We start from the raw sequence: 16197 nt of genomic DNA, 5'->3' as shown, positions 1-16197 counted from the left end.
ATAATAATATAAGATCATTGGGGTGGGGTGCAATCAGTTGGGAACAAAATCTTATTATTTTTGAAATATAACCGGAAGTACAACATAATAACTGTTTGGATTTACGCTCGTGTTGTTGGTATTCATAGAAGCAGACGCGCAGTGGAGGCTAGTATGGTCCCTTAACGAGAATTTCGTGCCATTGCCGTTCATTCAGCGGCCCGTCTGTTTCACTCCAAATAACGGAACAATTCATCAGGTCACATAAAAGTCTATCAGGAGATTGGAGGTCGGATTAACGCGCATCGCGTGACCTTGCACTGAATGTAAAAATAGTGGGATTTTCTTTTAAAGCACCGACACGGTAAGGAAACGAGCATCCTCATCCGCGCGGAGGTGAAGGCGAGACAAATGTCGCTATTGTGGCCTACTGTGCGATGCATGCAGACGTTGAGTGTCAGATCATGTGTTTTGTGGAAAGCGTTGTTTTAATGGCGCATAGATACAATCAGCTGTGAGTTTTTGAGAGATCAGGCTGACAATAAGACTGCTCGTGCAGCCCGTGGTTGAAGGCCGGGATTGCATGCCGCAGAAAGCAAACCCGTGACACAGAGTGGGCTTTTTAAAACGCATGCAATAAAGCTTTTATCGCAATAAAAGCTTTTAGAGATATGCGTATTAAATACGAATCTTAACTTCCATATAAATTGCAATTATTGTCTTATTCTCTGATCGGTTTTTGTGTAGAGCGCGTGCAGGAATATGGCAGATGCTGCAGCATCGCTTGATCCGCCGGAGAGAGAAAGGGGAGGAGAGGGAGGTGGGGGGTGGTGCACCTTTTTAGGAGCGTTAAATCACACCCTGCGTATGAATGTGCAATCCACAGTCAGAGTATTTCATCCTGGCTCTCTTTACAGGAGATGAGGCATTTCATTGTAAAAGTATGTAAGGCATCTTCTCGTTCGAAGAGTCACCAGGTTGGCTGTTGGTCGTGTTCAAACCAAAAATCTGCTGACACATGCGCTCTACCAGCTTGTGTTCCCAGCTTTTGTGCGCAATGAACCCTATTGCCCAACTACCAAGGCCTCATGGAGCACCAAACTCCTATCATATAACTGACCTCCCGTTGGCCTATTGATCTATTTATTTGATTACTTTTCTGAGGAGTGGTGTTAAAATAAAATTATTGCCATTATTAAGATGTCTTTTCCCTGTTATTGCTCTTCTACATAATGACACCACTCAACCTCAGTGAATTTAGCTCTGTTTATTAAATGGTTGTCTGTTTTATTTCAGGTTAACTACCCCAGCCATGGAGATCATCACACATTTAATCAACGACACCATAGAGTTCTACAAATGGACCCTCACTATTGCAGGTAATACCTTCAAAACATCCGGCATGCCTGAGAGCATCTGTGTGAGATATTTTAAGATCAGAGAAGTTGTATTTATCAGTGAGTAAATGCACATTCACTTGCCCATGTGTCCAGCCTTAGATATTATGTATCACTCTGCAGGGTTCTTGCTGCTGTGAGTCATTATAGAGGGAGTTAGTATAAGAATAGTGCATCACTGGCAATTTGTTAACAAATTACTCAATACTTTAGGACATATAGTAGCTATATATGTACTGCAATATACCGCAGTATGTATTTATGTTGCTACACCCAGTAACAGGCCCTGTACCCTTTATCAACCCAGGATATACTTGGATGCTCTCTCAAAGTATCACCATCAAACTGACCACTGGGCATCCACCTGCAGGATATTATCTGTTATCTGCACTACTACTCAGCACGAGCACTCCTCTCAAAATATACTGAACCCACGCTGCATCAGTGCAATGCAAATATTACGAATATTTATGTAACTCTATGAAAACATGTTTCTGTCAGACAAGCGTGTGGAGAAATGGCCCCTGATGGACAACCCCCTACCCACGCTCGCCATCAGCACCTCCTACCTCCTCTTTCTCTGGCTTGGGCCCAAATACATGAAGAACAGAGAGCCCTTCCAGCTCCGCAAAACCCTTATTGTCTACAACTTCAGCATGGTCTTCCTCAACTTCTTCATCTTTAAAGAGGTAGATTGTCACATTGTTTTGATTGTTACTTGCACGTGTCCAATAACTGCAGTCAGTGAATTAAATCTGATATCCTCTTATTCCAGCGTTAACTGTGCTCCCGAGTTGATACGTTACAGCAGCCGTTTTGTCCTCTGGGTTTAGACTAACCTAATTACAGTGTACTCATGCTCTTGTCTGCACTCCATCTCTTCTTTTCTCTGCCATTATCACTGTATGCTTGATAGCAGTGACTCAATGGACACTCTTGTTTTTTCAGCTGTTTATGGCAACGCGAGCAGCCAGATACAGTTACATTTGTCAATCGGTGGATTATTCAGATGATCCCAATGAAGTCAGGGTGAGTGTTCAGAGCGTGCACACACACACACACACTTGCATAGATAAACTCTGAATATAGTAGTGGGACTTCAGCTGTTTATGTAACTTACTATCTTAAGACTTTTGTGGCTACAATAATTAGTTTCCTTGGAACCAGATCCCTACCTGTTAATAATTCTCCACTGTACCCATGGTTCAGAAAATTACAGTCAGCCTGCCAGGGACACGTCACTCAGAGAGCTTTTAGAAACATGAGCGGCGTCCATACATTTAGAGCATGGGCCTGTTATCAGAAAAAAGTACAAGCCGGAGTTGAATGGTGTTCAGTTTCACCTTCCTTCCTGTTGCTCCATGACGTAGTTTGAAACAGAAACCACAAGTGAGTCAGTCTCGGGTTGAGGTTAAGATTTCCAAAATCAGAGTTCACGCACATGTAGCTCTTGATCATATATGTTCATATGTTAACAGTCTTTTTCTTCTCCTTCTTTATTTCTGTGGGAGTCAGGTGGCAGGAGCTCTGTGGTGGTATTTCATCTCCAAGGGCATTGAGTATCTGGACACTGTGTTTTTCATCTTGAGGAAAAAATTTAACCAGGTCACCTTCCTTCACGTCTACCATCATTGCTCCATGTTCACGCTCTGGTGGATTGGCATCAAGTGGGTGGCAGGAGGACAGTGTGAGTAGCTCACAACACAGCAGACATCAGCTATATGCTGAATTTATCAGCATTGCTGTTGATAAAGCCTTCACCGGCTCTGTAGTTTTGTGGTTTATACTGGGTGAGGGCTGGGAAGAGACACAAATCCCTTGGTGGGTGCTTCAGGAAGCTAAACCAAACATGTGGAGCTACTTGTCTATAAACCTTTTATTCACTACTGGTAAATGTATTCATTATTGTTGTTTGTTGAGCTTATTTTTTTTATAATATGCATCTGCATATTAACAGCCATGCTAGCAACTCTGTAAAGGTATACCACAGGCAGAGGAGCACTTTGAGCTAAGTGCTAATGCCAACAAGGCAACATGTTGAGAGTAATAGCATTTAATCGCTGAAGTTTACTATTGGGTACAATGTTTATCATGTTCACAGTATGTATTTAGCATGATAACACACTATCACTTGCTAATTAGTAAACGCAGGTGCAGCTATATGTATATTTGCAAGTAGATGATTGTGACTGAGAGTAAACTGAGTCTGAACACTGATGAGGAAGCTAGATGACAAATTTCACTGAAACCCACAAGCATAGTATCGTCATATGTAGCTTGGATAGTTTAATCTGGATTCATGGGGCCCCTGGACCTACACTTGTTTGTATCTCCCACCCCCTCAACTATTGTCTTTTTATTGGATACAGACAGCAGGAGTTCAAAGCAACTCAGTTTAAGATTTTTTTTTTAACTATAGTAAGCAGAACAAAATTAAAAACTTATTGTTTCTTCTACTGCAGCATTCTTTGGTGCACATATGAATGCGATGATCCATGTCCTGATGTACCTGTATTACGGTCTTGCCTCCTGTGGACCTAAGATCCAAAAGTACCTGTGGTGGAAGAAGTATCTGACAATTATCCAGATGGTAGGTTGATTTCCAGGGTGGCTGATTTTGAAATTAAATATATTGATTGTAGGGATCATTTGACTGAAAATCATTCTTCTTGCTATGAAAGAACAGTGAAAACACAATATGGTGCAAAAGCATAACTCTTATTCTCTCTTTGGGGCTCAGGTTCAGTTCCATGTCACCATCGGTCACACGGCCTTGTCTCTCTATGTCAACTGCGATTTCCCCCACTGGATGCACTACTCCCTCATCTGCTACGCCATCACCTTCATCGTCCTGTTTGGCAACTTCTACTATCAAACCTACCGCCGCCAGCAACCCGCACGTCGCGACGTGTCCTCTTCCTCCAAAGCCGGCAAGGCTGTTTCTAATGGCACCCTCAACGGCCTCAGCAAAGCTGCCAACGGAGCAATGCTGATGGGGAGCAAAGAGGAGAAACCCCAGGAGAACTCTGGGAGGAGAAAGAGGAAAGGACGAGCTAAAAGAGATTAAAGGAGGGTGAGTCAAAGAGGTTCAGGTGAGGTAGGGCCTTGCTTGGTTTCTAGGCTGATCGTGCTAAAACATGAAAGACTTACTTTGAGGAAGATTTAGATAAGTGGATGATCAGGTGGGATGAGTTTATTTAAGCCATGATCTGAGTTGTATATAAAATACGAGGCAGGCATTTTTTGTTAAGAGAGGACCATTCTGTTACTAAAAGGTGATCGCTGGTCATACACCGGATGACCATTATCACAACACCAAATACAACAGTTTCTGGTGTCAGACAGAGCTTTGTATTCCTTCTCTTTATTGTGGCGCTGAGTAGACCTGCTTCCATGAGTGACTTTTAGCTAGTTAAAATCGAAGCCTGAAAAGTGAGAAAGTTGCATTTAATGCATCTGAGCTGGTAAAAAGCAATTAGAAACTGCTATACTGAGACAGGAATACACATGATAACAGAAATGTCTATTTATATTTGAGTGTATTCTTATTTTTTGTTGCTTACCTGTACAGATACAAAGCTGACGATAACGTACACTATCGTGTCAGTTTTGTCCTCATATTATTTACACGTTGTTGACGTTGCACAGGTGAGACTTTGAGTTTACAGCACCTGTGTGCTGCAAACTGACACTCCTACAGGTAGCCACTTAGTTGTGCGGATGAAACTGTCTTATTTACACTAATTTATTTATGGGATATAAATGCTCACTTTTGAGCTGTCATCCATTAACGCACAAGTATACATATATATACATATATATATATGTATATATATATATGTATATATATGTAAAGGAGAAGAAGAAATCCATATGCAGAGATACATAGGGGTACATAGAAATAGGAGTAAATGAATTGTCAACCCTGATTGGATGATGCTGTTCCACTGCTGCTTTTAAGATGAAAAGATTAGCTTCAGCTCACATGGGGGTGACAAATTATTATTTCTATTTACAACCATAACCAATTTTGCATATCCTTACCTGTATGTAATGTGATGAAATGTAATAAATGTTATTCAGATAAATGATGAATCTGATGACTATCTCAGTGTTCCCCCACCACCACCCCACCCCCGTCAGCGAAGCTGGCTGCGTTGTGTCTTTGCTGATGTTTACTTGTCTTTTTATATTCTGTCCTCTCAGAAGTTGTCGTTCGTCTTAGACCCTGGTGAAGATGTAATGTGCTGACGACATGGTGGCATTCTGGCTTCCCTTTTGTACTTGTAGAGAATTCAGAGCTAGCTTACAGCTGCTACCTTTTTTTAAAGAAACAAAACATCACGTTAACTAAACCTGCCTTCAGCGCTGTTTTCTTTGAGAAAAACTCCTTTACGTATTCAGTCAACTTTTCAGATTGAATTCATGCCTGGAGCAGGCTTGAATGTAAATTTATCAGAAACAAGATTTGGATTAGAAAAGATAAAAGATAATGATTTCTACATAAAAAGACTTTGTGTGCATCTATTAGAACTATGTATGCATTACCACTGTCTGTAGTATATGGAGCATAAATGATCAGCCTGATATATATGAACAACTCCTGGCTTATTTCATCTTTCAGCTAATGTGTTTCAATGTCATTTTATTTATTGGTTATTTATTGTTATGTAAATACTGTTTTCCACCTTGCTAAGAGTAATTGTCTATGTATTTGTCTTCTTTTTGTGTTGTACATATTATATTGTGATATTTTGGACACTGCTCATTTGGGAATGTTCCTGCCTTTTCTGCTTGGGCGTTTTATAAGTCAACATTGCTTCTGTTTTTAATTTCTTCCTTTTTTCTTTTTAATATCTTATCTTTGAACTCTCTTCAGATTAAACTAAACTGAATGCCTGTACAAATGCTGACTTGGTTTAATTGTCTCCTTCATGGTGCAGTTTGTCTTTAACAAAGATATTTTCATTCAGCACTTACCAGAATCTTCATTAGGTACACCTGTACAACTGCTTGTTAATGCAAATATCTAATCAACCAATCACGTGGCAGCAAATCAATGCATACATGGGAAAGGTCAAATTGAGCATCACAATGTGGAAAAAAGGTGATTTAAATTACCTTGAATGTGGCGTGGTTGCTGGGGCCAGACAGATTTGTATTTAATATTTGCTGATCTGCTGGGATTTTCCTCACACAACCATCTATGTGGTTTCCAAAGAATGGTCTTAAAAAGAAAAGATATTTTGTGAGCTGCATTTCTTTGGCTGAAAATGCCTTGTTGACAGTAATTTATGAGATACAGAAGTGCATTTACCCAGCAGATCGAACCTTAAATCCCTTAATTTTAAATTCTTCTTAACATTTTTTAACACTTTCTATATGTTCATGTAAAGTTGGGTAACAGTCTAAGTCTAAGAATTTCATTAAGGGTAAATGTTGCTACAATGTTTTCTGAATATGACAATAAACTTGAACTGAACCTTGGCGCAGATGGGCTACAGCAGCAGTAGAATATACTGGATGCCACTCCTTTCAGCTAAAAAGAAGGAAATTGAAGCTACAATTCACACTGGTGCCAAAATTAGTCAACAGAATTCTGGAGAAAGGTTGCCTCGTATGATGAGTCTTGATTTCTGCTGCATTCAGATTGTAGGGTCAGAATTTGGCATGAACAACATAAAAGTATGGATCCATCCTAACTTGTTTCAGCGGTCTAGGCTGGTGGGGGATGATGTAAAGGTGTTGGTTGTTTTGCACCCTGTATTGCCAGCTGAGTACCCATTGAATTCCACAGCTTAATTACATATTGGTGCTGACTGTGTCCATCCCTTTGTGACTGCAGATTATCGATCTAATGATGGCTGTTTCCAGCAGGATAACGCACCATGTCACAAAGCTCATGTCATCTCAGACTGGTTTCCTGATCATGAAGGTGTGTTTGCGGCTTCCACAGTCACCATATAACAGGGCACCTCTGGGAAATAGTGAAACAGGAAACAGAGATCATGGATCTGCAGCAAAATCTCAGATGAATGTTTCTCTGTTGAATCTGTACCATGGAGATTAAAGCAGTTCTGAAGGCAAAGGCTGGTCGAACCTAATACTGACAAGGCCTGAAAAATGTGTTTGAATCAAGTTTGTGTTTTTACCCTTAATGTGGATTTCCAGGTTTAAAAAACAATGGGGGAGATTGGTCACATTAAAATGAGCATCAAATATTAAATTGTGTGCTCACTACACTGACCACGTTTTTAAATGGAAATAACTTGTCATAAACATAATGTACTGCCTGGTTTCATGATATGAAGAGAATAGACCTAAGTTTTCAATAGATATGTGAATCAAATGATCCCAGTTCTCAGCATACTGTTTAGGTTCTTCATCAAAAACCATCAGATGGTGGGAATATGGAAGGAGGGCATAATGGACTGGAGAGAACAGGTTTGATTTGTTTGATCCATGGCAGACATTGTGACCCTAGGAGTATTTGCTCGTGCTAGTCCAACTGGGAGGCGAGGGTTCAGCTCACAGTGTTAGTCTGCAGAGTCCATTTCTTGGCTGGATTATTCTGTCAAGGCCAATAGACTGGTAGACTCAGGTGCAGACTTGGAAGATCTCAGATCAGTGCGGGTTGTTTTGTTGTTGTTGCTTTTTTTAACAGTGAAGAAACTATCTACAACAATCACAAATATGCAAACAGCAAATTATGTTCCGGGGGGAGGGTCCAAACATCCGCCATGCACAATTTTCTCATGCTCAATTCAGGCTCACCACACCAGGGGAGGGAATCCAGGAACCTGTGCAAGAGGAACAGAGAAACAAAAGTTAGTGATGGCTGTCTGATACCGATGCGCTGATATTTCACCACTAGATGTCGCTGAAACGAAGCTTTGAATGAACGATCCTATTTTCAATACAGTTGATGAAGTGGTTCGGTACTGGTTCATTGCTTTATTTGCACATCAATATCAAAATGCACAAAGGAAGAAGCAGAGCAAAAACAGGAGCCAGGGTTACAACTAACTGTTTAGTTCAATGATCTAGCAGAGGCTGAGCCTCAGCCTTTAAGTAGGGTCCTCCATTATCAGGGGCAGGTGAGTGATTAGAGCAGAGTGTTCAGTCAGAGACGTGAACCGCGAAGTCCCGCCCACAAACAGACACAAACAAATGAGCACAGAGAGGAGAGATAGAAAAAACAAGGGGGAAACAGATAAAAGATAGAACCTGGAGCAGAAGCCAGGAGGACTGAGGGACCATGACAATTTGGAAAGTTAAGGTTATTTTTATTACCTTAATCTGTAAAACAGCCTTTAGCTCAGAGTTGGAAAGTAAGTATATTTACAAAAGTGCTGAACTTAAGTATTTTTCTGCTTTATATTTTCATTCCACCACAATGAGATAGAAAGGTTGCACCTTACTAACAATGATTTGAACCAAACATGTCAAATTTGGATTTGTCACTTGATACGACTGATTGACACTGATTTTTAGTCCATTTCTTGTATAATTTGCCATACATTAGCCTTTTATCCCTGTTCCCCTTCCTTTTTTTAAAAAAAAAAAGAAGTTTTTTTTATTAGTTTTTCTGTTTTCACAAATAGTACATAATTATATAACATAATAAAGTGTACAATTCAGAACCAAAAATAAAAACAAAACAAAACAAAACAAAAACAAACAAACAAACAGACTGATAACTAAGCACAAAACACCAGCTTAGGTCCATCTAAAAAAAATAAATAAAGAGAGAATACAATACAGTACAATACCTGTGGTCCCAGTAGTACGTTGCAGTTTAAACACTCAAGAGAATCCTTGTAACATAATATTAGAGATGTCAGGTTCCACATAATTCAAGTATGGTTCCCACACCTTAAAGAATTGGTCTGTTTTTGAGTGCAGTACACATGTAAGATATTCCAATGGCACTAGATCCAACACTACTCTTTGCCAATCTTTAATAGTTGGTGCTTTTTTATTAATCCATTGGAGTAGTATATTCTTCCTTGCTGCATAGGTGAGAACACAATACAATCTCCTATTATTCTTGGATATTAACCGCCGGCTGGGGAGGCCCAGTATGAGAGACAGAGGGTCCATCTCCAATTCACAACCAAAAATCTTCTCCATTTCAGATAACACATTAGACCAAAATTTTTGCAATTTCAAACATGACCAGAAGCTGTGAGTTAGGGTACCAATTTCTGTCTTGCATTTGAGGCACATGGGTGAAAGTGTAAGATTATACTGATGTCTGCGAAATATGGATATATGCACTCTGTGTATGATTTTCAACTGTTTTGCTTTGGTAAGATTACAAACTGAGATTGATTTGGCGTAACTCCAGACATCTTTCCACTCCTCATCATTGATTGCTATACCTAACTCCCTTTCCTATGTGCCTTTAAGCCTCTGTGACATCACTGAAGGTACAGAATATAAAGCCTTATAAAATATCTTCACAGGTACCTCTTTATCTGTTAAAAATAATAATTTTTCAACAGGAGAGACTTCATGACTCTCACTAAAGTTAGTACTATGCAAGATATAATGCCTCATCTGTAAGTAACAGAAAAAGTCATGTTTGGGGAGAGAATATTTCTCAACCATTTGGTCAAACGGCATAACATCGTCGGAGAATAAGTCCCTCAGTCTGTGAATTCCTTTGTTCTTCCATTCCTTAAAACCTATATCGAACATCCCCAGTTGAAAGTCAAGATTATTCACAATAGGGGTAAACACAGATGTTAACTTCAACCTTCCCTCAATTCGACATACTGACTGCCAGGCCTTAAGTGTATTAAGTGTGACAGCTCAATCTAATATCTTTAAAGTTCTTAAAGAACAGTAAGTCCCTTAATGGATACTTTGAAAGAGAGGTTTCAATCCCCAACCAGATAGAGTGTAAATTATTTGTGACCCAGTCATGAATATAGCTCATGTGAGTACTCAATTGATATGTTCTAATATTTGCTAAATCTAAACCCCCTACTGAACCTGGGAGCTGCAGTGTAGCCATCTTAAGTTTTGGTCTGCGTTTACTCCATGTAAAAGAGCTTAGCCAGCCATTCAGATCCTTCATCACCCTATTTGAAAATATAACTGGAATCATTTGAACAGGATATAACAGTCGAGGCAAAATATTCATCTTAATCAAAGCTATACGTCCTAGCCAGGAAAAGGGTAGGGAATTCCATCTCTCCAAATCCTGCTTTACCTTCTCGAACAGAGGGACAAAATTTGCTTTATACATTTGTTTACATTTTGGAGTTATAAATATCCCTAAGTATACAAAACCTGTGGGGGACCATTTGAAGGGGAAAGAAAACAGTCCAGTTGGCAATGAATTAAGGCTCCCAATTGACATAGCCTCTGACTTAGTCAAATTTACATTAAAACCAGAAAATTGACTAAATGAATCAATAATGTTAAGTAAAGCCGGTATTGATGTCTCTGGATCAGAAATAAATATTAAAACATCATCTGCATATAAACTGATCTTATGCTCATAATCGATTTGCAAGCCCCGTACATCAGGTGCCGTCCTCATAGCCTCGGCTAACGGTTCGATGGCAATAGCAAACAAAAGAGGTGACAGTGGGCAGCCTTGCCTCGTTCCTCTATACAATGAGAAACTATCTAATTTCAGTCCATTAGACAAGATGGATGCCTGAGGATTATCATACAAAATTTTTACCCACTTAATGAAATTATCACCAAGACTGAATTTATTTAAAGTGTAAAATAAGTAAGTCCATTCTATCCGGTCAAAAGCTTTTTCAGCATCCAGAGAAAGCACCAAACGGCCCACGTTCCTTTGCTGAGCAGCCTGAATTAAATTGAGAAGGCGCCTGACATCATTACGAGAATTACGGCCTTTTATAAAGCCTGTTTGATCTTCTTTAATAATTACAGGCAGGAGAATTTCGAGTCGAGTAGCTAATATTTTAGAAAGTATCTTCCGGTCCACATTTAGAAGAGCTATCGGTCTATAAGAGGAACAAGACTCTGCACACTTCCCCTTCTTCAAAATAAGAGAAATATTAGCTTCCCTTAGAGTCTGAGGTAATCTATTATGCAAGAACGAATAATTAAACATATTAAGTAATGGGTCTATTAACAGCTCACGAAATTCTTTATAAAATTCACTACAAAAACCATCAGGTCCTGGGGCTTTTCCGTTCTTTAAAGCTTTTATAGCGTTTAGTAAGTTCTCCTTCCTTAAGAATTGCTTCTGGACACCCATCCTTCCACTGATACCATTTCAGATGAGGCTTCAGCGGACAAAGTCAGATTCATCGCTCATGTCCTGCATCAGGTCTACTGACATGACTTTCGGATATCATTCACTTGCTCTAAATATTTTATTTTTTAATTAATTTTTAGGTCTGCAACTTATTTGCTCTCCATTTGCTTCTTCTGGTTTATTACACTACACACGCTTTCAGATGATAGCTTTTTGGGAATCGCTTTAGTACTGAAAAAGCACAATTTTATGTCTTATCATCTGGCATTTTTTTTGTAGTTTCAACTACTGAGTTGTGACCAAATTACATGGTCTTGTGACAGCCTGCTAGTAAAAAAGTACCTCAAAATACAAATTAAAACTGGTTGAATGAACCTGAATAATTAGGTCAGCGTTAAATGGCTTAAGAAACAAACAAAAACTATTCCCCTGAAAATGGTCAGGTACAAAGACTGCAGTCAAAACGAGTCAAAAAGCAACCAATGTCCAAAGAAAAACTCCTTCAAAAAGCCTGGAGAACTATTGCTCAAGACCACTTCATGGAAGCAAAATGTAAAGAAATGAGAGGTGGCTCAAGACTTTTGCACAGTGCTTAGCATGGTCTATTACCATATTAAATAGCGTATACTGTCATAGTGTTAGCTTCCCACCACATATCGTTTAAATAAACTATTTCCAGACATAAATCTCAGCTTTCAGTATTAATCAAGCAGTATTGATATTACCTTCACCAACAGGACATTGTGTATATGCAGCTAAGCAGTAGCCTATAGCTGGGCGGTTTCATTAGATGAAATCACATCTGCTATGTTTTAGATATTGCAAATCTAAAATCCATCAAACTATTAAGATAATAAAAGAAAAAAAGAAAACCTTTAACTCATGCCAAATTTTCCTTCCAGTTAATGAGTTCAGACAATGGTTTCCATAACAACTGTATACAGCAGCTGTCAGACACCCCCTACCCATTCATCTTCTCAAAGCCCTCCCAGCCCCATCCCCATTATTCCCCCATTCCCCTCCTCTTGCTTTAATTTCTCCATGAATCAGCTGGGGTCTATGTGAGAAAGAGCACTGATGCAATAAACAGTTAAAGTGGGTTTTCATGCTTATATGTGTATGTGGGTGGTTGGCTTAGTGAGTGAAAGTTTTGTGTGTATGTGCATGTTGTTGTGTAAGAGGCTTAGAAACGTGTTTCTATGAGTATGCAATCCCCCTGCAGAGTTTATGAGTGGGAGGCCTCCACTAGCAGAGGGGTAGGCCTATCACATGGACTACGTTTGTATTATTCCTCAACCCAGCGCAATAATTTCACAACTCAGTAACATAACACCATAACCTCATCAGCAGCCTTTTGCTTGGATGATGACAGAATGTCGTTATAACACTTTCAGTTCTGTCTTAACAATCTGTTCTGGTGGACAAATGCATCTCCATAGCATAAAGCACTAAGAAATCTCTGAGTTCAACTTTTCAATAATAGGCAGTGAAATTTAATTACAAGTAGATAAATACTCTTTATTTATTCAGAAATATTCATTATTATCTGAATATTTATTATAAATAAATTATAAGGAGCATTATACTGAGGCTTTTTAATGGATTCATAAACGTCTTATATGCCAGATTTCTAGACTATTCATGTCGGTTAAGATTTTATGTCTTTATTTTAACTTTAATCAGTGTAATTTTATTCATGTGCAATTTTTTCAGGATGTCAATCCTGAAACGTTGCACAGGTAACGGCCCGATATACATTACAGCAACTTTAGCATGTGACTGGATTTACACAGAGGTGCCTACTTCACTAAATTCCCCTGTGGATTTCACAGCAAAGTAACAATTTTCCTCGCTGTCACAAGCTCAGTCACCTTTCTCACTCACTATGTGTTAATAGACCTCTCTGCATTGAATCATATCTGTTATTAACCTCTGTCTCTCTTCCACAGCATGTCTTTATCCTGTCTTCCTTCTCTCACCCCAACCGGTCGCAGCAGATGGCCGCCCCTCCCTGAGCCTGGTTCTGCCGGAGGTTTCTTCCTGTTAAAAGGGAGTTTTTCCTTCCCACTGTCGCCAAAGTGCTTGCTCATAGGGGGTCATATGATTGTTGGGTTTTTCTCTGTATCTATGAAGCGCCTTGAGGCGACTTTTGTTGTGATTCGGCGCTATATAAATAAAATTGAATTGAATTGAATTGAATTGATATCTGGAGCACAACAACTGAGGCTGGAGGCAGGCATTTTTGTTCCTCACAGGGGAAACTCATTACACACACTGACTTCAATAAGCCTACCTTTCAGGGAAAAAAAGGAGTTTTCTTTTTGTCTAAAAAAAATTATTTTCGTGTGACATGTGACTATTTTAAGAATGGCTATTAATAAATAATAAAGCAATTCAACAATCAATTTAAGGCAAAATAAAATCCAGCAAGTTTAAAGCTTGTGTGCATGCCAATACTTTCATATGCTATCAGCATTTTACTATGGTGTTTAGACTAATTTAGCAATACTACAGTATAATATTTGGAAAGGATGATTAGAAATGACAACTTCATGCTGCAGATAATTTCTGATAATATCGAACAGTGACATTGGCCCGGTTTTCTGTCTATGCTGATGTTACTGTGATGATTCGGGATAAAGGGTTTTGGTATTAATAGAGGAAGTGAGAATTAAAGAGAGGCTTGAGTGTGTGAGTTCAATGAGGGTGTTATTTTTAGATGGATGCTCATCTCTCTCCTCTTACCACCTGGTAAGTTCCGCTGCTGGTGCTCATACCAGTGAATGTGATGGGAATGAGATTTGGTACCCAAGAATATAGACTTGTAAGTTGGCATTTCTTCTGACAGGACTTTGAGACTTTCAGCTCACAAAGCATTTCTTTCCCATCCACAGCTGCATTTCAGTGTAGTTTAGTCTTCCTTTGGGAGTTAATCTGTGAGTCAATGAGTAAGTAATGTGTAACTATTGTAGAGATCATATTGTATTGTATAATGCTTGTACTGTACAGTACTGTGCAAAAGTCTTGAGAGGCCCATTTCTCTTTATATTTTGCTTCCAAACAGCCAGACTTTCTTGTAATCTCTTAAGATGATCGTGAGCAGTAGTTTTGCCGGCTTTCTGAAAGTCTTTCAAAGTTTTTCTTTGGATTCAGTGTAGTTCTTGTTTGTGGTCGTTTTCAGAGGAATGTTTTTTGTTCGTTGTTAAGCCACTTAGCAATTATTTACTTGGATGAAAATAAATAATTGTTATATATACACAGTATGCTGAATATAAACTACTTAAACAGAGATATGCTACCAAACTGCAAATCTGCATGTAACCAGGAGACAGGACACACTTTTACGCCAGTTATCACCTTCCTTTGTTTCACAAGGCACAGTTAGAAACCTTGACTGTCACATAAGTGCCTTGATGACGCAGACATCTGTCACTTTAATTCAAGTAAATAATTGAATATACCAGAGGAAAGAAAGAGGGTAGAAGTGGGGGAAGGGTGTGACTGTGTGACAATGCAAAAGGGACTGCAAGCCCCCAAACATCTGTCATCCTATCCTGTCCCAAAGTGGTGGATTTGCCCTGCTAGACAGCATTTTGTCTGGTGATTAAACTGTGATTACAACACAGAACCTTCTCTGTCTGTCTTTTTAAACAGATATACTGTTGCAAAAGCCTGAAGTGACAGAGGCAAATGGATTGTTCAGACGTAGGAGGCCAAGATCTGTGGTTTGTGAAGCCTAGAAAACCCATGCCATAAAACCTTCAGAGCATAGCAAATCCCCACTTTTCAATCCAAGTCAATTCCTGGCTCTTCCTGCATACTTGTTATTTCACTCACTGTGGGGTGATGCAAACAACTATTCACCACTTTAGCTGTGTATCTTGGAACCATCATGCAACACTTCAGATATATATGTGCTTTCTCTTATCATCTATAAGAGATCTACTGATGCGTGGCCAAGAAGGAAAACTTCAAATAACTGGTCAGATGAGTCTGGCCTTCATGATCTGAGCCACTAATAACATAATCAAATTGAAGTTGCCTTGAGTTCAGCCTGTTCCCAAACAGAATAAATTACCCTCAGTATATATTTTCCCTGGGACTAACACACTAACCTGCTTTCAACCCATTTCCATTTTCTCACAACAAACATCCAGAGAAATTTGCTGGGAGAAATGGACAGCACACAGATTTCTCTGTGCAATTTCTCATTTACTCCCCCGAAAGCAGTACATGAAGGCTGCCTCTATTCTCTCCAAGCACTAACTAGTCTGACTCCTGGGAGTGGAAGAATTTTGTGCATCAACTTCGGTTTGGGAAAAAGAAAACAGCTGCCAAGAAGACGTCATATGGGAACTACCAATGTAATTAATGTTTTAAACACCACAGAGCTAAGAGCTCATATGTATTTCGCTTAAAAGCCACAGAGGGAAGTGTGACTTCTAATGTATAACCAAAAGTCTAATAAGCAAACAATGTTACACATTTGAATTAGAATATTTGCTTATTTTATGGAATGTTGTTTTTAAGTGTCTGTACAGTATCTTACTGTATATGCAAATATACATCATG

The 16197-nt window shown here is 39.2% G+C and overlaps 1 protein-coding gene across 1 annotated transcript; it reads left to right on the top strand.

Annotated features, from left to right (window-relative positions):
* The first annotated feature begins 109 nt into the window (after positions 1–109).
* Positions 110–6289, top strand: elovl4a (ELOVL fatty acid elongase 4a). Its single transcript, XM_085291030.1, has 7 exons — positions 110–343; positions 1276–1358; positions 1878–2065; positions 2325–2405; positions 2892–3063; positions 3839–3966; positions 4117–6289. Exons 2-7 carry the CDS (start codon positions 1292–1294, stop codon positions 4441–4443), a joined length of 963 nt encoding a protein of 320 aa, XP_085147156.1. The 5' UTR covers positions 110–343; positions 1276–1291; the 3' UTR covers positions 4444–6289.
* Positions 6290–16197: the final 9908 nt, after the last annotated feature.

The sequence above is a fragment of the Mchenga conophoros genome, linkage group LG11 (genome assembly GCF_057382185.1).
Source record: "Mchenga conophoros isolate Kocher_MC1m ecotype Shallow Benthic linkage group LG11, M_conophoros_male_GT1.1, whole genome shotgun sequence".
NCBI classification, from domain to species: domain Eukaryota; kingdom Metazoa; phylum Chordata; class Actinopteri; order Cichliformes; family Cichlidae; genus Mchenga; species Mchenga conophoros.
The sequence above is the reverse complement of the archived record's forward strand: the minus strand, read 5'-3'. Positions and strand labels throughout refer to the sequence as shown.

Excerpts from the sequence above, each read along its gene's own strand:
- elovl4a (XM_085291030.1), top strand. The coding sequence starts at position 1,292 with ATGGAGATCATCACACATTTAATCAACGACACCATAGAGTTCTACAAA. Across the intron at positions 3,064-3,838 it reads GTGGGTGGCAGGAGGACAGT|CATTCTTTGGTGCACATATG; the intron begins GTGAGTAGCTCA and ends CTTCTACTGCAG. Across the intron at positions 3,967-4,116 it reads ATCTGACAATTATCCAGATG|GTTCAGTTCCATGTCACCAT; the intron begins GTAGGTTGATTT and ends TTTGGGGCTCAG.